At 37.6% G+C, this 27,673-nt stretch overlaps 1 protein-coding gene across 5 annotated transcripts in view; it reads right to left on the reverse strand.

Annotated features, from left to right (window-relative positions):
- Positions 1 to 27,673, reverse strand: part of camsap1b (calmodulin regulated spectrin-associated protein 1b) — a 48,164-nt gene that overhangs the window by 12,574 nt on the left and 7,917 nt on the right. For 2 of the 5 annotated variants that reach the window (XM_068221223.2, XM_073950541.1), the window contains exons 3-9: positions 20,721 to 20,983; positions 12,972 to 13,133; positions 12,581 to 12,661; positions 5,559 to 5,700; positions 2,701 to 2,840; positions 2,516 to 2,612; positions 577 to 712 (exon numbers count right to left, since the gene is read on the reverse strand). In XM_068221223.2, coding sequence (XP_068077324.2) covers positions 577 to 712; positions 2,516 to 2,612; positions 2,701 to 2,840; positions 5,559 to 5,700; positions 12,581 to 12,661; positions 12,972 to 13,133; positions 20,721 to 20,983 — 1,021 coding nt within the window. 5 annotated transcript variants of the gene reach the window in all.

Below are 27,673 nucleotides of genomic sequence, written 5' to 3' on the forward strand. Positions count from 1 at the left end.
TGATGTGGAGGCTGAGGTATGAGAAGGAGCGCTGTCCTGCAAGGAGAATTTGCCCTCTCCTGTGGTTTGTAATGTAATGGGCAGCACAAATGTCTTGACACCTCAGGCTGTTGATGTTGCCATTCACTCTGCAGATCTCTCGCATATCCCCATACTGAATGTAACCCCAAACCATGAGTTTTCCTTCACCAAACTTGACTGATTTCTGTGAGAATCTTGGTTCCATGCGGGTTCCAGTAGGTGTTCTGCAGTATTTGTGATGATTGGGATGCAGTTCAACAGATGCTTCATCAGAAAAATCTACCTTCTGCCACTTTTCCAAATGATCAACTAGAAGTTATTATTTTGTTGCTCTGGGGTAGTGTCATAGTGTCATTTGTCAGGTAGTGTATGTATAATACAATAAATGATATTTAATTTTAAATAGGTCTCATGAAAATGAACCAAGCATATCTTTACATCGAAATGGTTGACTTACACTCACAACTACCACAATATATGACTTCACACATGGAATAGACAAAAGCATGGAAAAGCACTTACAGAGGCTCAGATTCTTCAGGGTGCAGGAAGTACCTGTTACAAACTTCCGGGCTGTTCTGAACAGGAAGCACTGGATCAGCCGCACCCGGAGACACCAGGAAGCTTCGTTTTGTGGCGTTGGAAATGGGCACAGTAGGCCTGGCACTCTTGGGCTGGCTCACTGCTCTTGCTGTAAAGAGAACGTTAATTATTAACTCATATTATCAACAGTGGAGAAAGTTATTTTTAAAAGTATTGCATTTCAATATTGAGTTACTCTCCAAAAAAGTAACTAGTTGAGTTACTTTTGATGGAAAGTAATGCGTTACGGTACTTTTAAGTTACTTTTTCAAACGTGGCTGAGGCTTGATCTCTTTAAGAACTTGCAGGGTATTTTTCCTTTTTTTAAAGAGAGGAGCTCTGCATTTAAAGGGCCATGAAACCTCCTCGTTTCAGCAGGGTGTTTTCACACCTCTACTTTGGAAAAAGTCAGAAAAGTGGGCGTGTCCAGCTCTGTTTAGGGGGGAGTGTCGGAGGAACTAAAGTGGGATGGTGTGGGAGTGTCTATTTGGGCACGCGCGAGTTTCAGTCAAAATACACACACGAGAAAGTGATGGTGTTTAACCTACATGGACATCTGTAGTCGAATTATTTGCCAAATTATTAAATGTTGGACTTTAACTGCAGTTTGGCTCTTTCATTCAGGGAATTCATTCATGCCCCTCGCGACAAACAAGATATTTGATTCAAGGAACTGCTCTAAGCGTGTATTTTTCATGCAATGTTTGATACCACACGGCGAATGAGAGAAAAAAAACCTCCGCATTTCCCGGAAACTTAGATGCACACGGCAGGTAGCGTCAGAAAGCCGCGTGTGTTATTCCGGTCACTAAATGCAGTAAAAACCCTACATGAGGTTAAAGTTTGGTTGTGATGCTAACGTGTTTACACTCGGTGACTCGGTGCAATAGTTAACTTAGTTCGATACGAACAAACTGAATAAACAAAGAGCACTGGTCGCTCACTTACCAAATATGTAGAGACAGGACAATCACCAGTAACTAGAGCCGTGTCTTTATGAAGAGAATACTACAAGCGAATCCAGATCTCAGCGTTTGCAGATGAGAACAGCTCTCAGGTAAACAATAATCCTCCTTAGACACGTAAGTAATTGTTGTCGAGCGTCGCGTACACTGTTAATCCACACGTGACGCCAGCTGCGCTCTCACAGAGAGAAAATGAAAACAAAACTTAACGGCAGCAAACTATAAAAGCAACACTTCACGCTTGTTTTGCCAACACAACGTGGCGTCTCTGTCGTGAAAACACTGTGACACTAATGAATATTAATGAAGTTGCACAATAGAGCGCGCTGATTGGTTTGAACCAAGCCTTACTCATGCATTAATGTAGCACACTGTAAGACGTAATAAGACTCACTCTGGCACAGACGTCCAGTCTGCACGCTGAAATACACGCTATTATGTCATGACCGTGACGCAGCTTCAAAAATTCGTTTCAAACAGGAAGTACGAATTTGCTTGAAATAACGCAAAAACAACCAATTTACACTTTTTAGTGAAATATAGGTGTCCTAATAGTGTTTTTAGCAGTGTGGGACACATATACGACTGTCAACAGCTCAAAAAATGTGTTTTGGTGTTTCGTGACCCTTTAACAACACACTGTATATAACTTACACCTTCACAGTATATTAGTTCAGTAAAATCACTGTCCATTGATACAATGCCATTTTATTCCATGTATTCAAAATAATGAGAATACTTCCATCACAGAAATGTAAGGCTCTGTCATTTTGGTTCCCACATTGTCTCATTAAGTGCAGGATTCAACATGATTACGATATTTTAATATTAAATTAGTACTAGCATTAACAAATGCTGTACAAATATAGTTTATTCTTAGTTCATGCTAACTACTCATTAATGAAACCTTATTGTAAATTGTGACATAAAAATAATATTAAAATCACCATCTTTGAACTCTTGAACATCTCTCGGCTGGACAAACTCAGGCTTGACGATCTCAAACCACCAGAAGAGCTCCGCTATAAATACCATGACACTGTGCTGCGGACGACAATGAACAGCAAGTCAAGAACAAGCCCGTGCCAAATCAAACATCCTGAGATGCATTATGCACAGCTGAATAGCTTACCTTGAGCACAGGTGGTGCATATAACAGGTCTTCAAGAGTCAAATAGAAGCTTTTGTTAAGGTACTCATTGGCAAACTCTTTCAGCAGCTGGATATTATAAAGGCTGTCTGCTATTGAGGTCACCTCTTTCAAGCAGATATCTGCAGATGATATAATAAAGCAGGTTAGGCTATCCTTATGCAGAACTCTAAACCAAGGGCTGAATCTAAACGAGATCAATAGTTGCTTGCATGTTGAAATGAAATAATATTATTTCACATAATTGCCGCTTTGCTCAAGAGGCAATGAATGCAAGGTAAGCATGAAAAGCAATAAAACTAGAGTCAGTTAAAAGAAAGCGAGAAAAAAAAAACTACAGAAGAAAAAAAAAATAGAAATTCAAACGTCATCATTTCATAAAGCGCTAAACAAGCAACAATTCAAATACATGTCGATTTGTATTACACACGACTTATTACACATCTTCTAGTTTATACTTTTTAAGCAAGTAAAAAGTCTGTTATACTGCTATAATAATCTCAATCATTTATAAGTTATCAAAATATTCAATGTTTGTTTTTTCATCTCCCCTCAAGTGTTCATATTCTTTCATCTTTTGCCATGTATATGTCATAAAATCATCATGTAAAAAACATCACTGGAAAAAAACTAATTTCTTTGAATCACAAGTGATTTAACAACCAAAACTATTTTAACTGTGTAAAAAAATACGACTAATTCATGCCAAGCTTTAGTGATAGTAGTACATCAGAAAAATAATAATAATAACAATAATAATAATAATAGTAATAATTCTCTCACGCTTACACTCAAGTGGTCATAAACTTTAATGATTTTTTTTCTGTTGAACACAAAATAAGATATTCTGAAGAATGTTGGAAAAACTGACATCATTAGTAAAAACAAACAAACAAAAAAAAAAAAACAATGGTTGGATTTTTCAACATTCTTCAGAATATCTTCCTTTGTATTCAACTCAAAGTGGATGGGGCAGCTTACACCTGGTCACTTAACGCATTTTTTCTGACTAGAAAGCCACCCAATCGAGAAAAGAACAGGTATAATTACCCTCCAAAATGCATTTGAGACGGATATAAATCCGACTACAAAATCCAATCAAACTACTTCAGGTGTTCTAGGACACAATACACACAAAGCTGGACAGGTCTAAATGTATCTGGTTGTTAAAACCACATATGTAAAATTCACTCTTAAAAAAACAAAAAAAACAAAACTGGGCTATATGACTATCAGATACACTAAAGGCCACAGACAACAGTTTTTTAATTTTTATTTTTCATTTATTTTTGACTGAATTGTGAAATCATAAAAATTAAATCAACACTGTGAAGAGAGGAATAATAATAGAATGTAGTGTTACATTCGTTTACAAAGGCAAGTTGTTTTGTTTTTTAAAGAGTATGTTATACATAAATTTAAACCCTTTACAGTTTTGAATGATGTCTTACATGTACCTATATGACAAAAATTCACGCACCGGCCACTTTATTAGGTACACCTATCCAACTGCTTGTTAACGCAAATTTCTAATCAACCATTCACATGACAGCAACTCAATGCATTTAGGCAGGGTAGACATGCCTAAATGACATGCAGTTCAAACCACTGAACTTCTGTCAGCTAAAGAACAGGAAACTGAGGCTAGAATTGACACAGGCTCACAGGCCTGGTCTGATGAGTCTCGAATTCTGGCGACAAACCTGTAGCAACTCTGCAACTGTGTGATGCTATCATGTCAATATGGACCAAAATCTCAGGAATATTTCCAGAACCTTGTTGAATCTACGCCACAAAGGAATAGGGCAGATCTGAAGACAAAAAGAGGTCCAACCCGGTACTAGTAAGGTGTACCTAATAAAGTGGCCGGTAAGTGTATATGTTCCATAGCCTATAATCAATATAATCATGAAGCCCGCCTTGTGCTGTTGTAATATTGTTTTTAAGCCTGCATATAAAATAATTTGAATGCTAAGTAAGATGTAAAGCTTACGTTTTTGTAAATAGCAATCTTAATTGAATAAAATGCAGTGTATCTGATGCTTTAGTCGACGTAACAGTAAAATTACTATATAGTGTGAGATTAAAAGATCGGAATTGTATCAATTTAAGGGAGACACATTTATGTGCTCAAGTGTAATTAGATTAGCTAATTGATCAGAAATAAAACATGATGTGACCAGGTGGAAACAACTCCGATAAGTAAATGACAGCAGAGTTTTTATTTTTGGTTGAAGTATCCCTTTAAGAAATAATGCTGCAAAGAAATAATAAAGTACAAATGTGTAAAAATACCTTCTCCTTTTCCAGCTTAATATGCAGCAAACAACTGTAAGCAAACCATTCCTATGTTGATTTTATGAAGAATGCAGGCACTTTGGCGCCATCGAAACTTCTGTGCTGTTTGTTTGAGCAGGCTGACATAGCAACAACTGAACCAATGGCGTAACTCTGAGTCAGGTCTACATATAATAAACTGCTCAGGAGCAAGCAGCAAACAGGGTGAAAGAAGAGTGTTTAAACTGTTTTTAGGGGGTTTTACTACCAGTAAAAAAAATAATAATATTAACCTTAAAATGGTTTAAAAAAATACTTGAAATGATTTTATTCTAGCCAAAATGACTTTATCTTAGGAAAAAAAAATTATGGAAAATACTGTGACAATTTCCTTACTCTGTTAAACATCATTTGGGAAATATTTGAAAAAAAAAAAATATATATATATATATAAAAATATATATTAAAAAAAAAAAAATATATATATATATATATATATATATATATATATATATATATATATATATATATAGACTTTAACTGTAGAGAATGTTTGATTGTACCGTCAAGCTTCATCAGTTCAGGGCAGTAGTAATGGACCACGGTCAGCAATGCAGCACCGTCACACACGTCTCTAATCAGGTCTTCCAGCATCTGGAAATAGGGAAGCTGTCGACCTGAAGCGTGATCTCGCCGGTACCGTACCTGAAAAAGATATGAAAGAAAGAAAACCTGTCAGAATCAGCTACAATAATAATGATTATATTTCAGTATGTAACCTTTGATACAGGGTACTGGTGTCATGTAGGCAAGAAACCTTTCGAGAAGAGGAACGCATTTTATTTTTGAAGTTGAATATATTAATATTTACTGATCTAACCCTAGACAGACAACTACAGGCAAATAAGAATACAAGACAATTTAAAGGAATAGTTCACCCCACATTATTGAATAAATAAATAAATAAATAAATAAATAAATAAATAAATATCTTTATTTACCAACCCACATGCTGTTCAAAATATACTACTTTTTTCTTCCAAGGAAAACATGAGATTTTTAGCGAAATGTAAAACTGTTCTTTGTTTCTAATTATCAAAGTGACAGTTGGATAGGGCACTTAATAAATAAATAAATGTATTAATAAATAAGAAAAAACAATATAACTATTAACCTATAACGAAAAAGAAAAACAGAAAAAATAATAGAGGAAAAAAATAAAATAAAAACTGTTGTATAACTTGTAAACTAAATCAAATTTGATAAAATGTAGTCTGGGTGGTACACAATTTTTAGGGCTTCTCCACACCGTAACTCTCTCGGATGTGGAAAAGACAGTAAAGGTAGACTAGTATTTGTAATAAATTGAACGCAAGAGAGTACAGCTGTTTGTTAAGCCTAGAGCGCCATCAGTTGTTAAAACTAAAATATGAATTGATTCAAGAGAGAATGGCAACGCATTTTGAAAAACTGCAGTATCCACTCCAACAATTGTTTTTTTTCTAATTATCAGTGTCAGAGCTGCATAGAGCCCTTAATAAAAATAATAAAACAATATAACTATTAATCTATCACAAAAAAAGAAAAATGGGGAAAAAATCTTTACAAAAAAAAGAAAAAAGAAAAAATATAATACAAAATTTTGTATAACTTAAACCAATTCAAATTAGCGACTATAATGTACAGATCCAGGTTGATGAATATATATTTTAGGGGTAAACTGTTCCTTTAAACAACAATACAGTAGAACAGTGGCTTTCCACCAAATACTTTAAAAGAATATGAATCACAAAAGCAAGAAACACTGATATACTACTGTTACAAACAGTACTAAAGTTAGACATTGTTGCATAACACACAAAAAAAATCTAAAAGCCAAACAATAATAGAGATCAACTGATATACACATTTATTTGATGAATATACTGTATATTTTTTTGTATTTTTAAAGTTGGTGTACAACGTGGAAATTGCATCCTCTCAGTTAAAGGCTAGCATTCCATTTGCTTTGCTTGGAATCATTATATTCAGACATTTATGATGAAAGTATTAAAGTTACTTTTAAAAATTATTTTAAACAGTATTAGCTAGGTATAATTAATTAGCAGACTATCAAATGAATCTAGATTGAAATAGATATTCAGCAGTAAAATGGACTGACATTATTAACAGCAATCTAAAAAAAGGAGATCACTTGTCCAAAAAAATCTGTTGACATTTCAGTATATGGTATGTGTACTTCCAAAATATTCAATCCCTTCAAGTCTTTTCTTTTCCGACTTCAACAGTCCAGGCCATGTTGACAGCATGTGAACAAAAGATTTGCCTTCTGCATGTCATTAATGAAAAATATCCATCAAAAATAACGTAAACAAAATGACAAATATCAGCATCATACAGAGCAGCCTTGGCAATATATCAGTTGACCACTACAAAATAAACAAATAAATAAGCAAATGCAAGAAAATCCCTCTACATAACAGAACATCCTCTACATAAATCACAGCAGCCATAATTGTGATCTTGTGAATGTGCTAAATCAATTGTGCACATACTATACATTCCTAAACAGATCAAAATATAAAAAAGCGGCAAAATGGAGACAGAGTATCTCTGTTCCACTCATGAAACCCCATAGGCTCCAGCATGCAGTGGGCCAGTTCAGACTTAAAAAGACAGTTCGCCCAAAAATGATAACATACTAAACATTCACTCACACTTAAGCGGTTGTAAACCTTTGAGTTAGGGCTGCACAATATATAGTTTCAGCATTGTTATCGCAATGTGAAAACAGTCACATCACAGAAACTGCCACTTTGAGTGGTGATAAGAATTAACCAGGAAATAGTTTAACTGCAATCATAACAACCCTTAGTTTAACCACCTACAGTGAACAAATTTATTTTAAGACATGTGACTATACAGTTTCAAGCTAGGCTCGGCACAAGTAGTTATAAAATCTGTAGCTTTAACAAAGATTAATTTTTTTTATTGCAATGAAGACTATACACTGTTATTTTGCATTTGATTGCATCGTCATTTTACATTTTAACTCAACACTTTGAAATTCCAGAACAACACAAAGCACTGTCTATTTCAATTGTCTCTTTGTTCTTTTGTATTAATTTATGCTTGTAATTTGTTTATTATGCTTTATAATGAACACACTCTCAACAAGTCATGACTTATGGAGTTATTTAAAGTGAATAAACTTATGAAATCACAACAAAATTGTATACCCACTTTATTAGGTACACCTGTCCAACTGCTTGTTAACGCAAATTTCTAATCAGATAATCACATTCAAAATTCAAAACGAGCATCAGAATGGGATAGAAGGGGATTAAAGTGACTTTGAACGTGGCATGGTTGTTGCTGCCAGACGGGCTGGTCTGAGTTTTTCAGAAACTGCTGATCTACTGGGATTTTCACACACAACCATCTCAAGGGTTTACAGAGAATGGTTTAAAAAAGAGAATATATCCAGTGAGCGGCTCTTCTGTGGGCACAAATGCCTTGTTGATGCCAGAGGTCAGAGGAGAATGGCCAGACTGGTTTGAGCTTGAACATGAACTGGTTTCTGGAATATGACAATGAGTTCACTGTACTCAAATGACCTTCACAGTCACCAGATCTCAATCCAATAGGGGACCATTGGCATTTGGTGGAACGGGAGATTTGAATCATGGATGTGCAGCCGAAAAATCTGCAACAACTGTGTGATGATATGATGTCAATATGGACCAGTATCTTTCCAGTAACTTGTTGAATCTATGCCATGACGGATTAAAGTTCTGAAGGCAAAAGAGCGTCAACCGTGGTATTTGTAAGGTATACCTAATAAAGGGGCTGGTGAGTGTAAATCGCAGAAAAACTAATTATTGCATTGTCAGTTTTTTCCAATATCGTGCAGCCCTGCTTTGAGTTTCTTTTTTTAGCTTCAAAAGAAGACATTTTGAAGAATGCTAGAAATCATCTAAATATCTTCTTTCTGCGTTGACAGAAAAAAGAAACTCAAACAGGTTTGAAACAAGAGAAGCGTGAGTAAATGCCAGAAAGAAAATTCAATTTTTAGGTGAACTATCCCTTTAAAATCAGGCTGAAGGACAGACACAGTCGAGAGACAGACCAGAAATAGACACATGAAGATGGAAATGACTGCAAGAGATGAGAAGACCAAAGCTGAAGTTAGACTCAAACACACACACACACACACAAATACGCTTAGCGGTATGTGTCAGCTCATAACTGCATGTGCTCAAAGATCATTTTGTGCGATTACAGCGTGAGCTACTGGACTGCAGCGTCTCCCAGTGTGCGCTGATTAGAGAAAAGCGTGGCCTGAGTGGTGATGGTGTACATTGGGAGTGACACATATTAGTCGTGCAGTGGAGAGGAAGCACTCACAGCCAACTTACAGGTACTAGTTTCCAATACCATTTTGAGGGAGACTATCCCAGTAGCGAGGGAGGAGGTTAGAGGGAAAGAGACGGGGAAGAGCAGAGAGGGATGTAAAGTCAGGAAAGAAATAGAGCAGACAGATGTGACTCTGCTATGAGGTTAGTGGAGAAACACAAGGAGTGATGCCACTGTAGACATTAGGTTGTCGTTGTAGTTGTTAGTATCATCTGTTCAGTTCCTGTCAGTTTAGTTTACATGTGAGATCATGTTTACACCTGGTATTAACAATCAAGTTTGATTACATAAAGGGGTCAGTGTCAAACACATCTCCATTGAACAGTTCAAATTAAGAAACAAGGCCTGCATGAAAACAGAACAATGGAACTTACAATTTATCATACAAACTTATTGAGCTTGTTTGTACCTCTACAAAAAAAAAATGAAATAAATAATTCAAAAGTTTAGCCGAAATGTGGATAAATCTAAAGTTACATTTAAATTAACTTTCATATTATTTAATTATTATATTTTCAAGTTGATAACAAGTCGATACATAGACCAACATATTACAAAACATTAGGTTTGTCACGATACTGGAATTCGGTACCACTCGATACTGAAATTTTTAAAACGCCCATTTCCCGCTAACATCTGAGTGTGTTGAGCGCATTCTTAGGGTGCTTTCACACCTGTGAATTGATTCAGTTGTTCCGAAACAGAGATTACAAATGTTACATTGTTGCTCTTTGCTCTTGGTGTGGTTCGCTTTCACATTGCAAAGTTTCTAATCGGACCAAAAGAGCTAAAACAAGACACATTTGAGTAAACTCTCCTCACATTGGTCAGAGTGTCAGGGTTTATTTTGCAGAGTCCCACTCAACTGTCAGGAGAGGTGGTGGTTTGGTGGTGTTTGACAAGGTGCGTGCAACGTGTCTGAAGAGTGAGGAGAGAAGCGGTGGGGAGGGGTGAGAAGGGTGCGCGACTTAGCCTTTTTGAGGACCGGGAGGGAGACGCAAGATTACCGGGAGATTATCATTCGTTTGCGGGCATCCGGAGGCTTGCGAAACTTCCCGTCCTACTCATAATTCTCTCTTCATATAGCCGTATGCCTATTACACATCCATAAAACACAGTGATATAACCACGCTCAGATCGGATTGCTTTCTCACTGCAATAGATCTGCTCCAGAGTTCGTTTCAATCGAGCTGAGACCACCTCATTCAAGCGATCTCGGAGCGATTGATTTGGCGCCGATTCGAGAGCGATTGGTGGTTTCACATATGCCAAACGAACCTTGCTAACTGGACAAACGAGACAGGTTCCGAAACAAAAGTGTAGGTGTGAAAGCACCCTTAAACACTGCTGTTTGTCTATTGTGATCACATGCTCAACAAAAATGACTTTGATTGGCCGTGAAGGTCATCAGTTCACTGAACTCCCCGCAGTTTACTGAGTGTAAACACAGGGACACTGGAGCATTTCGAAGTCACGTCAATCACCTGGTTTGCCTATAAGCTGACATGCGACCGATCCGCTGATTAATCGTGGCTTTAAAATGCTCCAGTGGTCAGCGCCAATAGCCTAGTGGTTATCTGCGCCGACATATAGACGAATTACCATGTTTTTAAACAATCAAGATGCGGACGCAGCAATGTTGCAGAAAAATACGGAAGCACTAGCATTTACAGCGAGGGAATGACATCTGATGTTGTTGTCTTAGAAATAAGACGTATTGATTAATTATTATATATATATATTATTTACATAATGCTTTCAGCATATTATAACAGCTTGTCACTAGGGATGCACCGAATATTCGGCAACCGAAATAATTCGGTTAAGTAAATTCGAATAAGTAAAAAGGCCGAATAAATTTTGCCGAACAATGACGTGTTTAATGACGCGATCAAATAGCCTAGTAACCCGCGTAGAGTGAGAGGCGCGCGCTTTATGCAGCACTAAAGCGTATTTTAAACAAAGACGCTGTAACAGACCAAGGAGTGAAAACAGCTAAAAGTGCGCTCTTAGAAGCTGTCAGCGCACGATTTAGTCAGGCGGACTCAGAACCTATGAAATGCATCGCGACTGAGCTTGATCCACGATATAAAGATCATTACTTGGATATGGTGAAAAAGCTGCGCACACGAGAAATGATCCAGGCCGAGTTGGACTTGGGAAAGCCGATAAGTGTTGGAGACGGTCAGGTGGTGCACAGCGCAGGAGATGAAAACAGCGCCGAGAGTAAACGGGCTCGTACTACAGATGAGCCGCGCACCGACAGCGAGAGACTGTTTAGTGCTGCATCTCATGTCATCGATGAGAAGAGGAACCGACTTTCATGTGAGACAGCAGAGAAACTACTTTTCATAAAGAAGAACCTGCCACTTTTTCTGAAGAAGTAGGCTAAGTAGGCTTACTGTATGTCTAGGACAGTTATTCATTTGTTGTCATCCACATTTTTTGCACTATTTAATGCACGTTTGTTGTTGTAGACATAGTTACATTCTTTCAGCAGCTATTCAAGAAGTGGGGCTTCAAAGATGGCCAAATAAAAATATTTTTTTATTTTACTAATTTATTTATTTTAAGTTATATTGTGCTTTGTTTGTATATTATCTGCTGGAATGTTAAAAAATGTTCAGTGTTAAATAAATATTTTTGAAATAGTATTTTTGTTATTTGATTTATTTCTCTGAAAAGCAACACAAAATAGTAAAAAGCTAATTTTTACTATTTAATTATTGTAATGGTGAAAAAATTGGCAAACTAAAAGGAAAAAAATGCAAAACACCGCGTTCGGTATTCGGCCTTCGGCCAAGCAATTCATTATTATTCGGCTTCGGCCAAGATTTTCATTTCGGTGCATCCCTACTTGTCACCCAGTGATAAGCACAGTTATCCTGCAAATTAACATTACAGTGAGCAGCGTTCATCTGACAGGTCCATTTGCAATAGTTTGCAGTCTAGGGAAGTCTTCATAAAAAAGTTCTGCAAAGCCAAATTGTAAAACATGTAAATGCAGTTTAACTAAGTTAATTGTTTCTGTAATCTCATTTACACTTGCATTTAGCAACATAAACTTGCGATTCACCAAAACAGATGTTAAAATCAGTTATAAACAGCACTCGATAAGCAAGACAGCTAAAATCTATGAATGAAACACTTTGGCTGAGATGTCTGGTACCTTCTGATGACTTGGAGATTCCAGCAGATGCTGTTTTGATTTGTGCTCTTTCTCTGTGATCTCCCTCATTTTCAAGTTCACCTGCGGCACAAAAAAAAAAAAAAGTTATGAAACTTACAAAACATTACATAAAGAGGATCTGAGTGCGTGTTGACAGACGTCTCCATGAATAGACACGATCTGGAAAAGGCCCTACAGGTCTAGACAAAAACACTAAGCGATCAGTGCATCAAGTAACACCCATGATGTTTATTCAAGCATAACATTCACTATTTAATGCTGTAATTTACAACTTGAAGAAATTTAAGCTGTTAGGATTACAGATGATAAATCAAGCCGTTTCGGACAATTATGAAAAGACTAATGGCCGCATGTTTGAAGAAGCACACACCTTGTTGATCCAGAAGATCATTGCATCCTCGAGGTCAAAGGGAAGCTCCTTGGAGGCACTGAATGTGGAGAAACGCTTCACGCAGGACACGACCTTCTCAATGCTGATCATCTCCACGGTGTAGGCCATCATCAAAGCATCAATCATGGGGATGTGGGAACTCTGTGCCACAAAACGGAAGAGAAATAACTGTCACGCTGCTGCACTTATTTTCTGGAATACACTGTGTCATTTGTTTTTGCTAATAAGCGATATTTAAGTATTTTTATTTAATAAACCCTCTAATTTTTGTGGCTTAAGCCATTGTTAGGATACTCTTTTAAGCTGGAAGCATTATCAACTTATATTATGGCTGCTCGATTTTGGGAAAAATCATAATCACGATTATTTTGGTCATAATTGTAATCTCGATTATTTAAAACGATTACTGTTGAAGTCAAAATTATTAGCGCTCCTGAGAATTTGCTTTTTTTAATAAATATTTCCTAAATGATGTTTAACAGAGCAAGGAATTTTAACAGTATTTCCTATAATATTTTTTCTTCTAGGCTTATTTGTTTTATTTTAGCTAGAATAAAAGCAGGTTTAAATATTTTAAAACCCATTTTAAAGGTCAATATTATTAGCCCCCTTAAGCAATATATTTTTGATTGTCTGCAGAAGAAACTACTGTTATACAATGAACCGGTTAATTACCCTTATTAAGCCTTTGAATTGCACTGTAATCCTAATGCTTGTATTTAGAAAAATGTTATGTACTGTCTTTATAGCAAAGATAAAAGAAATCAGTAATCAGAAATGAGTTATCAAAACTATTATGTTCAGAAATAAGTTTTAAAAAAAAAAATTTCTTTCCATTAAACAGAAATTGGGCAGTAAAAGGGTTGCTAATATTCAGGAGGGCTAATAATTCTGACTTCAATGTTTACATACAGTTATTTTCCCCCACTGCAAAGGAAAAATAAATAAATACAATAAAATAAAAATATGAAACAAACTGTGCTTTAAGCATCTTCACAGTAAGAATAAAATTAAGCTACAAAAATCTTTCAGTCAAGAGCAGAGAGGGATTTTCTCGTTTTGTTTGATTAATGATAAAAACAACATCGCGCGCTGTCTCTTTAATGGTTTCTCTTTCACATGTCTTTTGATTCTCAACTCGTTTGTTTATTACACAAATGAGGGTTATTATGAATCATCACTAAACACTATGTTTTGACACCTAAAGCGCTCACATTAAGATGACTTTAGATGTCTGCGCCTCGTCCGTTTCGCGAGGTGCGCGCGCGGTCAGTGGAGGTGCGCAATGTGGCACCAGGCGCAATAATAATTCCAGCTTTAGTGTGCGAATAAGACCAAATGCTGACCGGCCGCATGCTTCTGGCTGTGCGCGTGCGCGTTCCGACTTAATTCTGATGTGCATATTCCATTTAGACTCAATCAGATTCTCGACTACAGACTATTCAATGGCATAATTCTAATACAAATGCTACTGATATGTCTAAAAATGATCACAGAACACCTTTTATTTCTGTTACACACGAGTACATTAAACAGAAACGCGCTTTTTTTTTTCTTTTTTTTTTTTATCAACCGAAAAACCTATACATTTGATGAAAATGTAAGTAAATCCGTAATGTATGGCAAATTAATAATAAATGATAATAAACTAATCTGTAAAATTGTAAATGTAGTAGTGTGACACCCTAAAATACCATCTTTTTGTGGTCCAAAAAAGGTCTGTGATTATTACAAAAAACATTATGTACAAACAGAAAAAAAAGCATAATAAGCTCAATTTATAATATTTAGGCATGTTGCATATCGTCACACTAAGAAAGGTAAGAACAACACACCCAGCTTTGTGGGAATAATCCAATCCGATTTAGCCCAAAGAAGGCCATACTGCTCTTAAACAAAACCCTGAGCCCAATTAATCTGCCAAATAAAGCAGAATCAAGATAAAGTATGCATCACAATATTCCACATTTGTCAAATATAAAAACCTTTATGTAACACTCTTGGCTCCAATGCTGCAGACTACCTCATTATTTTAATAACCTATTGCAAAATAGCACTTGAGACTATGAACTGCTTTACAAAGCTCATTCAGTTACCATGCCAACCCCAACAGCAGTCAACCAGTGGCATGTTCATGCGGGCTCACAGTTCACGTCAGCACAATCTCAGCAGACTGATCCCTGACTCAAGGCAATAAGTGTCAGCGGACTTTCACAGAGGCTTTTTCTCAGATACGCATGTCAGACGTCTGACAAGTATAAGGCATAAGATTGGACTGTGATGGGCTTTGGACTCGGATAATCCGGATACTTATCCGTCTGGATAAATGGAGTACTAAAGCATACTATCACACTAGTTGTGTCATGTCTGCAACATTTCTACTGTACAGTGCACAGTATGAACATCGATTTGCATGATATACGCAGATAACTTGCTAGATCTAACACTTTGTGCAATATAACAGAGTACACCGTGTCACATAATGCAAAACCCTCAATGTGACCAATGAACCAGCATGTTGCAAATGAGCCAGAAACAAAGACAGCAATGCTTTCTTTTCAAATGTGTAGCTTTGTTAAGGACTTTTATAACAATAACATACTGCAAAAAAAAAAAAACAATAAATAAAAAATTCTAGAGCTGTGGCAAACAAAGGTTCAAGACATCTATTGTGCATTTGTAGTGAGATTTTATAAATGCATCACTATTCTCTCTTGAATCAGCTCTGAGCTTTGTTTTTGATCAGTAGATCATGTTCTAGGCTAATTTTTAATGGTGGAATGCTCTAGGCTAATTTTTAAACAGTAAATGGTGCTCTAGGCTAGTTTCTAACAGCAGATGGCACTCTAGGCCAGTTTTTAAACAGCAGATGACTTTCTAGGCTAGTTTTTAAACAGAAAATGCCGCTCCAAGCTAGTTTCTAACAGCAGATGGTGCTCTAGGCTAATTTTTAAACTGTAAATGGTGCTCTAGGCAAGTTTCTAACAGCAGATGGTGCTGTGTGCAACATTTTAAAAGCAGATGGTACTCTAGGCTGCTTTTAAACAGCAATTGGCATTCTAGGCTAGCTTCTAACAGCAGGTGGTGCTCTAGGCTAGTTTTTAAACAGTAAGTGGCACTCTAGGCTAATTTTAAACAGCAAGTAGCACTCTAGGCATGTTTCTAACAGCAGATGGCGCTCTAGGCTAGTTTCTAACAGCGAATGATGCTCTAGGCTAATTTTTAAACAGCAAATGGCACTCTAGGCTAGTTTCTAACACCAGATGGCGCTCTTGGCTAGTTTTTAACAGCAGATTGTGCTCTAGGCTAATTTGTAAACAGCAAATGGCACTCTAGGCTAGTATCTAACAGCAGATGGCACTCTAGGCTAGTTTATAAAGTAGTAAATGGCACTCTAGGCTAGTTTCTAACAGCAGACAACAATCTACGTTAGTTTTTAACAACAGGTACATAAGCATTAGATTAAATGTTTTTAAAACAAGTCTCAGCAAGGCTGAGAACATTTTTACAAAGCATTTATTGCAGTATATTCCAATTTTGGCGACGCAGTGGCGCAGTAGGTAGTGCTGACACCTCACAGCAAGAAGGTCACTGGGTCGCAGTTTCGAGCCTTAGCTGGGTCAGTTGGCGTTTCTGTGTTGAGTTTGCATGTTCTCCCTGGGTTTCCTTCAGGTGCTCCGGTTTCCTCCACAGTCCAAAGACATGCGGTACAGGTGAATTAGGTAGGCTAAATAGTCCGTAGTGTATGAGTGTGTGTGTGTGTGTGTGTGTGTGTGTGTGTGTGTGTGTGTGTGTGTGTGTGTGTGTGTGTGTGTGTGTGTGTGTGTGTGTGTGTAAATTAGTGTGTGTGGATGGATGTTTCCCAGAGATGGGTTACAGCTGGAAGGGCATCCGCTGCGTGAAAAACGTGCTGTATAAGTTGTCGGTTCATTCCGCTGTGGTGACCCGGATTAATAAAGGGACTAAGGCGAAAAGAAATGAATGAATGAATATTGCAATTTTATTTAATTTTTTTACAATGCCACAATCTCTATCGACATATGACCAATTAAATGCATTTTGTGTAACTACAATAAAATAAATTATGAGCAATTCCATACAAACGTCAACCTTGCCATGACAAAAAAAAATGTTTTCACCAAAATACATAAAACAGTTAAAGTTTTTTTGTGTAAGCAAGTACTTTACAGTGCTTTAGCAATGTTTTTAAACTATTATATTTGATTTAACAAAGTCACACAAGTGGCAATTTAACATCTTTTACATCCAAAACAGAAATATATAAAATCCAAAATGACCCTTTTTGCTCATAAATGCAAAAATATTAAATAAAATCAATCATTTTTGTTCTATAGAGAGCAACTCGTATCCTTTTGATTATCATTATTTCATTTGGGTTGTGCAGTTTAATTTACAAAATTTCTACACAGTATGTTGTATACTATAATCTGGCAGACTTTTTTGGTCACATCCAATAACGCATGCTTATTTTTCTCATTTAAAGTACAAAATATGTTTACAGATTGATATTGTTCTGATCCTATAACTCTGTGGTTAGTTGTTCTGGAAATTATAAAGAGATGTTTCAATATAATGATAACATAGACTTTCTCTGTGAATTTATATGTTGAGTTTTTACAGCAAATGTCACATCCGTAACGCTGGAATTGCTCATATATTTCAATTACACTGCATATTTTGGATATTACATTTTTTAAGTATTCTTAAAGGGCCAAAAGGCTGCATTTATTTGATCAAAAACATACATATAAAATATTGTTAATATTAATAGACATTATATTTTTACCTTGATATTGTATATTTATAAAAAAATATACATTCATTGAATATAATATCATCACTTAATATATTTATTCATGTGAAGATATTTATGGTAATTACAATAACTGTCAGAATGCTTTGAGGTTACAAAAAAGTATTATTTGAAATAGTAAATATCTGTAATAAAAGGGATTTTTTTTTACTGTAATCTTATATTAAGCATTTTGCTCAATGAACAGAAGCATTAATTTCTTTCAAAAAAAAAAAAAGTGTAAAGTGCAGTTGACATAAAGCCAGTGTAACGGCATTTACGCTACATGTTCTCACTTAAAAGGGGTTTAAGCAAACAAATGACACCTAAACGTTTTAAAGTCATTAAGCCATTCCTACACGTCTAACAAAGCCTTTGTGTGTTTGGTCTAGCAGGTTTGTGTGGATCAGACTGTACTAAACTCTGCACAGGGTGTGGGCTCGACCACAAACATTTGCATTTGAAGTGATAAAAGCACGAGTGAGTGTACAATGCTGATTCGCCAACATCACTGATTGCCATTCACTGGAGAAAGCACATCTCTGGCCGAAACAATCAATGAAATCCACTCCGCTCTGTGTTACTTGAGTTCAACCTCTGAAGTCACTAATTGTTTAGACAGGTGAATCCAGTGGCAATGCATAAGGGGAAAAGACAGATGCTGGATATGCCAACAATATCAGCTTTCTCCAGTGCGTGCAGTGAGATATCTACAACAGGAAGATCTCTTCAAAACACTGTTTCCATGTCACATTGGCTTTTTCTGTCTGATTATAAATACAGGCCAAGCCAACTTTACTATTATTCCTTCTTGCTCAGGATAACACACTAGCTATGTTTCCATCCACCTATATTTATGCACATTTTGGATTATCGCATAAAACAAATGTTTGATAAAAATGCAAAGACGTGCATTAATTTTGAAAAATATGGATTAAGTAGGATAAACATTTGATCCAATAAGAAAAAAATGTGCATACTGCATAAACTACAACGGTAACATTTTTACTGAATGAATTCCAGTATGCTCATTGAAGTAATTTTGAGGTGGCATTCTTCTCCTCACAGTCCATCCATTTATATATTATATTAAAATGCAACTTATTGGAACGAACTAATTACTTTCAGCAGAGCATGAGTAACACCTAAAAACACTGACAGGAGTCCTCTCTCAGAAATGTTACGGACCTATTTTAAATATTACTGTACTATGGGGAATACAAAGAGAAAATAATCTAGATAAACAAAACACAGTGACACTATCATCTCAAAAACATTGCAAGAGTTAGATGCTTTGTTTCCAGTGAGAACTTAGAGAAGCTTGTTCATGTTTTTATCAGCAGCAGGGTGGATTACTGTAACGGACTCCTCACTGGCCTTCCCAAAAAGACAGTCAGACAGTTGCAGCTCATTCAGAACGCTACAGCCAGGATTCTGATCAGAACCAGAAAATCAGAGCACATCACACCTGTCCTCAGGTCTTTACACTGACTCCCAGTTACATTAAGAATATATTTTAAAGTATTATCTCAATACATTACAGATATGCTCATTAGAGGTGTGAACCTACACTAGTCTCACGGTTCGGTTCCGATTATCAAGCCATCGATTCGGTTCAATTCGATATCTCGATGCATCATGGTGCATTGACGTAGCTTTCCATACACAGTTTTATATTTTCTTCACAGCAGCAGTCATTTAATACAAACAGTCAAACTATAAACTGTCCCTTTAAACAACAAGAGCATTTAGCAAATAATATAAACAAATATAAATATCCAGCTCGCTTTCTGATCCTTGTCTAGTTCTCTTACACTCCTTTGATTGGTCACACCCTCAACAAAAACGGTTGCGATTGGCTCTTGCAGGCTGCGCTCTTCAGATGAATGACACTGATAGGCAGCAGCGGCGATCATAGCTGATTCATGATAGATGCGGTGGAGAAAACTCTGCAGGCACATGCTCGTGTTTCTGTATCCAGAAGTAACGCTGTAAAAAAGCTGAGAGGGGAAGAAAAGCCATGCCAGCAGATCAAATGGGCCACAGTGTGTGTGTGTGTGTGTGTGAGAGAGAGAGAGAGAGAGAGAGAGAGAGAGAGAAAGAAAGAAATGGAGTACTTTCACTCTCAATCGCAGTGAAATAGGGGCTTTTGCTGTATATTTCAGTGAAAGACTGATCCAGCAAACACACACAGTGAAATTGTGCATAGTTTATGAGTTTTAAGTAGTTAGAGCGTTGTAAATACTCGCGCTCGCCTCCCTCGCGACTGAGTGCATATGAGGTAAATGACGTCAGTAATAACCGGTTATGATTATTACTGAACCGATACCAAATTGTCCGCGTCTGCATCAAAGTGCACCGAAGAAACGATTAATTTTGACACCCCTAATGCTCACTAAATACAAACCTAACAGATCACTCAGATCTTTAGGATCATATAAACTAGAAATTCCAAGAGTTCAGTCAAAGCAGGGTAAATCGTCTTTCAGCAACTGCGCCCCTCGCTGCTGGAATCAGCTTCCAGAAATGATCAGATGTGCTCCAACATTAGGCACATTCAAATTAAGACTGAAAACACATTTGTTTAGCTGTGCCATTGCTAAATGAGCTCTGTGCTACGCCCCACAGATCGCACTATTTTGTCTTTCTTTTCTTTTGTATTCTTTTATAACCTGCTTTAACACATTTTTATCTGTTTTAATCATTTTTTTATTCTTATACTTGTCTTTTTTATTCTTGTTTATGTAAAGCACTTTGAATTACCACCGTGTATAAAATGTGCTATATAAATAAACTTGCCTTGCCTACCTACTTGTAAACTTTCTGTGCACTCCAAAAAGTAGTACAGTACTCACAGCAAACCCCAAAACAAAAAATGACTCAATATGTTGTGAATGCTATGCTCATGAACTCACCATTTTGATTGGCTGACAGGTTAGATCGGAGTCTGTCACCGGCGTGTCATCATCCTCCATGACATAGATGCCTTTGCGAGATAGGGCCTGGATGACGGACTGGTGGGACTGCAGAGAGGCCACCTGGTCTCCTTTGAGAATGAGGGCACATACGCGACAGTACAGCTCACAGGACAGCAGTAACCGGATCACTGGAGGCTTAATGTGCTCCTGCTCATACTGGTCTGTGTAGAAAGGGTCCCGCAGGTCCTCGGGGATGTGATCTGACAGGAGGAAAAGACAAAGATTAGCAAAAAAAAAAATTACTTTGCAATATTTTTTGTCTGCAATTTATATTGAGATTTGAATATAATTTCACAAAATGACCTACACGTCTATTTGGAAAGCGTAATTTTAGACTGATTCAAATTATTTTGTAGGGAAGAATATCTGCAAACTATAATAAGCAATAAAAAACCATAAACAAATAATAATTAATACAATAAATGACAAGCACTGATAAATATGAATACATTGCTGAGTGTGGCGTGGCTGGGATGAGAATCAGCACCTCCAAGTCCGAGGCCATGGGGCTCCCATGGAAAAAGGTGGTTTGCCATTTTCAGGTTAGAGGAAAGTCCTTATCCCAGGTGGAAGAGTTCAAGTATCTTGAGGTTTTGTTCATGAGTGAGGGAAGAATGAAACGTGAGATTAAAAGGCGAATTGGTAGCAGCGGTCGATGTACCAGTCCGTTGTGGTGAAAAAGGAGCTGAGCCGAAAGGCAAAGCTCTCAATTTACCGGTCAATCTACGTTCCTACTCTCACCTATGGTCATGAGCTTTGGGTCATGACCGAAAGGATAAGATCTCGGATACAAGAGGCCGAAATCAGTTTCTTTCACAGGGTGGCAGGGCGCACTCTTATAGATAGGGTGAGGAGCTCTGGCACCCGGGAGGAGCTCGAAGTAGAGCCGCTGCTCCTCCACCTCTAGAGAAGTCAGCTGAGATGGCTCAGGCATCTGTTTTAGATGCCTTCTGGACGCCTTCAAAGGGAAGCGTTCCATGCATGTCCCACCGGGAGGAGACCTCGGGGAAGACCAAGGACACGCTGAAGGCACTATGTCTATTGGCTGGCCTGAGAATGCCTCGGGATCCCCTTGGAGGTGCTGGAGAAAGTGTCTGGGGAGAGGGAAGTCTGGGGTTCTCTCCTAAGACTGCTGCCCCCACGACCCGGCCCCGAAAAAGCGATTGAAAATAAATGAATGAATGAATGAATGAATGATGAACAATTAGCTTGAAAACTTAGTCACAGGTTTTAAAAACCATCTAATTGAAAATCTTTCATTCTATTAGGGTTTAGGGTTAAACTTTGCGATGACCCCACTGTGGCGGCTGGTTATAATCCCAACTTACATTTACATTTAGTCATTTATCAGACGCTTTTATCCAAAGCGACTTATAAATGAGGACAAGGAAGCAATTTACACAACTATAAGAGCAACAATGAATAAGTGCTGTAGGCAAGTTTCAGGTATGTAAAGAAGGTGTGAGAAGCAAAACATTAGTAATTTTTTTTTGTTTGTTTGTTTGTGTGTGTGTTAGTTAGTGGAGGAGCCAGAGAGGGAATTGCAGATTACTACGTGACATTGCAGATCCTGCTATGTGAATGCTGCAGACCGAATGCTCCATATCGATGATGAAATGATCACCATTTTGCATCCCAAGTGAGGATGTTTTTAGTGCTGCACAATTTATTGCAAAATTATCATTGTTGAGATAATAGAATAAATAATATAATAGAATAAATAATGCAATTAACATATCACAGACGTGTGAATAATAATAATAATAATAATTTATTTTAAGCATTAGTTGTTTATCTAAATTTGACTAATCAGATGGGGCATTACTATCTTTATCCTTACAGGATGTTCAGCAATCCACAAATATATTTACATATGAAAAAAATTTAAAAGATTAAAACGTTACAAAAATTATTTTCTACATAAATATAAATAACCCTGCCTCCATGCCATCTTCATGTCGGGGGGCTTATTTCAGTTTATTCATGACACTTCATCATAATTGTTCATTTATTCATTTGCTGGAAATTAGAACTGAATTTAGAAATAGCTGTGCAACAAATCTTTGCGCTTAAAAAAAACTAATTAAATATGCAGGCTAATGGATGTCTTTAGCAGAGTGAGTCTCCACCGTTTCCTTATACACAAAAGTAAAGGAGTGAAGAGTTAAAGTAAAGAGGCCGAATGGAGGAGGCTCACTCTTTATCCTCGCGCTGCGGATAGTCTGTTTAACTGTTTTTTTGCTAGTGAAGCATTCGGTTTTTCAAATTACAAAGTCCACCATGTAAATAGCAAATCCACTATGACTCTTAAAGGGAATGTGAGATGAGACCCTGATTGGTTTAATGCACGTTATGCCTAGAACACACCCATAACTCATTAAGAGAATAAGCACAACCCTGTTGGACCATGCACCAGGACGCAGACAATACTTTTCCGTCCTTAAAATAGCCAAAGTGGATTCGGACACGCCCTAAATGTTTTTGCGCTGTTCGCTTTAGACTTCGTAACTAGATCATTAAAAAAGATCCCTAAATGTTTGCACCTTTTGTGTCTGAATTAGAATTAATTAATTCTGTAAAACATGTATTAATTTCAATACCATTTAATGAATAATTGATAATTAAAGTAGCATTTTCCAAGGGAAATTATACTGCAGGAAATCTCATATTATTCCAGTATGGTGCAGCCCTAATGTTTCCCACTAATAACTGTCATTATGACAAAGTTCTATGCATGGTATCAGACGCAATCTGCTAGCAATTCCTTGCTTTGTTGCCATTTACTGCACTATGTGCTAGCTAGACAATGGTGTGATGGTGTGAAAAGCAAGCCATGGGGCCCAGCTCTGTTCACGAGTTCTCCTGTGCAGATGCAGATGAGCTGTGGCAGCTGTGGTCTGGCTGTAACCACACGGCTCAAATAGAGGGGAGAAAGGCCAGACGTGTCCTAGTGTGCATACCCGGTGCTACATCCACACCCTCAGCACCAGTATCCCCCAGGAGAACGATATCATTAAACATGAAGGCACTGGGTCCAATCATCCATCATGTATGTATGCGCACACACACCTACCTCCTCTGAAACGCCACGTGGAGCTGCCTGCATTGTTACAAACCCGTCTGCCACAAGCATTGGTTGTTTAAAGGCTGGTACGTAACGGTGAGCAGAGTATAGTGTTAATACAGCAGATTTATAGCATATTATACAACCGAGACACAGGAGAGGGATTATATTATTGCAGTTATGTGCACTGGGATATGCAATACTAATATATTGATATTAGGCATTTTTATCAATGTACTGCATGATAAATCCAAATTAAATCAAAATCCTGATTAGCTTTGTCAGTTCTGTGATCAGTAGTAAATCTCTTCCAAAAGCCAGAAACTGAAAATACACTCCAAAGAAGAGACCTAGGAATTTAAGGAGGATTTGACTGATTTTATTGATTCAACGTGACTCTTATAATCATCTCACAGTAATATCTATTTCAGAAACTCGACTGAAGACGTGAGGTAAGCTTGGAGTAAACCCATGTTATTAAATATGGGGTTTTTAGATACTTTCAGATGTAGTAGCAGCAATGAACAGCCATAGTTTACAGAGAAGTAAAACAAACATCTGCTTTCACAGTTCACAGGGGCAGTGTTCATCATGCATTCCCGCAGCTGACCAGATTTCTTGAGGCGTGGGAATAAATTTCCAAATAAAGCGCAGGAGCGGTCGGTAACTGGTGTACTGTGAACAAAAGTGGGCGGTCTAACAATATCGCTCCCGAGCGAGCATGTGTGTGAATGAGAGAGCGTGATGCTGTGTTTCTCTTGTTTGTTGCTGTCTATGTGTGTGTGTATGTGTGTGAATTAAGGGTGTCACATCGAAATTTATGCTCAATTTCGATTATCAAATTAAAAAATAGAATCGTCAATGCTGCCATGCCCCCATGTCACGTCAGCTTTGCTTGCCAAGCGGGAAAAAACACGCTTGTTGAAGTGCTTGTTAAACTGCAGACGCAGGAGACCCGTCAACAGAGAATAAACCCTCTCCTCTCTTTTAATGAAGTCGCCGGTGTGGAAGCATCTAGTGTAAATGAACTAATGTGTTAACAAGGATGCCAAAAAAAGAGAGATGCTACACGCTTAGTGTCAAATGGGCTTTATGTGACAGGAAGCTTACATTTCAGACTGTTGTGAACATGATTTCACTGTAAAAGATAATTGCTGCTTTACATTTTTTAGTTGAATTAAACAAACTTTTCTAGTTCATAAATCTAGGACAATACATCAATGTCTTTTGGTTCATGGATAGAGTCTTTTTGGAACGCATTGCTATTCTCTCTGAAATTGATTTGGAGTTTAGTTTTGAACAGCAGACGGCCCTCTAGGCTACTTTTAAATCAGAAACTCTTAAGATTGGTTTATTCTTCTACGTTAAATAAATAGCGTGACCCTCTTGACCCTGCCTTGAGCCAAATTGTTCATTTATACTTCCGCGTGCTGTTTGTGTTGCTCTGCCATAACACTTCTGAAATGCTACCTGGCAGTAGGTTATGTTACTTTGTGGTGAGGTTATTCACGTATGTTTTGTTTTTTTCTGAACGCCACTTTAATGCACAAGTAGCTAAAACTTGCTCATTCTAAGGGGGAACTTTAAACATAGGGTAGACTAGGGTTGGGCGATGTCAACCAATTTGGCATCATACGATGTCTAATGTGAAACATCGCGATGGACGATGGCATGGTCATCTAGTAAAAAGCTGGAGGGGGGCAGGGTGAAGGCGGTGTTTGACAGAGTGCGTGCAATGTGTCTGAGGAGCAAGGAGGGATCCGGTGGTGTGGAGTGAGAAAGGTGCGCGCCTTTTTTGAGGACTGGGAGGGAGACGAGCGATTTCGAGAAGATTATCACTTGTTTGCAGGTATCCGGGAGTCTCTATGCATTTGAGGGAGACTGCCGGAACTTTTGGGAGACTTGGGATGTCTAAATATCACGTTTAACCAGTATAGTGAGGCGCGATCCAGCGGTACATCCTTGATAGACTGTTTGACATGCACTACTCACTGGAGACGAGCGCATGACAGTGTGTGTGACTTTGTCTGTGTGGTCACATGATGTGCGTTTTCAGCGGACAGAGGGCTGTTCAGAAATCCTAGGTAAAACACGATGTGGATCATTTTTGTTCTAAAATGCCATTTTAACACTAACACGTATTAGTGTAAACTGGGCCTAAGTGTGTATTTTTCATGAGCGGGTTTGCGACGGCGGTGGGTGGAGGATCGGCGATGCCGGCACAGCATCGTGTTGTCTATTGGTCATAAGCTCAACCCTAAGGTAGACACAACATCTGGAGCTCCTTCACAGGACTCGACACTTGTAAACAATTGATCAACTGGGGTGGCGGCTCTCAGCACCACCCACACTCGTCAAGGCTACCAAGCGACCAATCACAGAGCTTGCGCTACGTGTTGTTGCAACATTTTTTGAGAGGCGCGTTTCATCCACAGCGAGGGGTATGCAACTGCGCGAAGGCTGTGCTGGACCATTCATGTGAGCTTGACACAGAAGTATAACTCTAAACTTATAACTCTAAAATTATAAATTAAAACAAATGAATCAAGCACTGCAAAGGCCCTCATGTCAAGTCTTCTTAGTGTACATCAATCAAACTGATTGACTTTTTTAACACTCTCAAACTGCTGGTGAACTGCTTGGACCATATTGTTTGAGGTAAAAACCTACTGTATTAAATAAATGTGAAAATCCACTGTGGCGACCCCTGATAAATAAGGGACTAAGCCGAAGGAAAATGATGAATGAATGAATGAATGAATGAAAATCTCTACATTTTGGAATGCCTGCAAGTGACTAAACTAGAGCTGCACGATTCTGGCTAAAATGAGAATCGCGATTTTTTTGCATAAAATAAAGATAACGATTTTCTCACGATTTCTCATGAACAAACATATGGCACAACATCGATAATAATATTATGTGTAGGTCTACTGGTTTCTATAAATAATTCTGTTCTACTTACAATAATTCTGATGTTGAATTATTATGTTATGCTTGCAATCTGTCATTGACAACATTAGACAATTTTATTCACTGGTAAAATCAGACATTTGCCATTATCAGATTATATTCAACAATATATTGGCTAGAGTAGTGATACTGACACTGTAAACATTTATTTTTATGCACAACTCTGTTCGCTATGAAAGAAAAAACATTAAATGTTTGTCGTAATCATAACTCTAAAATGCGATATGATCATTTAAATGAAGTGCACACTTTCGGTTTCATTTTGACTGCTAAGTGCTTGTTCATACTTCGCACGCGGCTCCCAAACAATCACTCTGTGCCACAAACTGAATATTATTTACAACTGTATATCTGTTACTTAACACATATGCAGGTTCTGTTCACTAATGTAGACGCGCCCGTGTCTATCATTAAGCGCGCGCCCTCTCTGTGATAACAGTTCACGGTCAGTAAACTGTACATGTAAACATGTAACTCATTCAACATCATTTGGAGGAATCCATGTCACTGAGCAACGTATGTGAAACAATGAAAAGACTTGTGCGGCCGCCTTTTCTTCTCTCCTGAACTTGAAAATATGATTGACAGAATCGTAGAAAGGCTGGATTAAGATCGTAGAGGGGGTTGAATCGAGATTGATATCTTTTTAGGATTAATTGTGCAGCTCTAGAGTAAACTAACATTTTTAAGTGAACTAAAGGCTTCAGTTGCATCATTTGCATTCCATACAAAAGAAAATAAATAAACAAACCAACAAACAAACAAAAGAGGCTTGGACATTCAAAACAGTGGTGAGCAGAATAAAAAATCCAAATCTGGGCCACTTCTGACAGTAAAGAGGCACATAGCTTTC

Source organism: Danio rerio, chromosome 5 (genome assembly GCF_049306965.1).
Source record: "Danio rerio strain Tuebingen ecotype United States chromosome 5, GRCz12tu, whole genome shotgun sequence".
Lineage (NCBI taxonomy): Eukaryota > Metazoa > Chordata > Actinopteri > Cypriniformes > Danionidae > Danio > Danio rerio.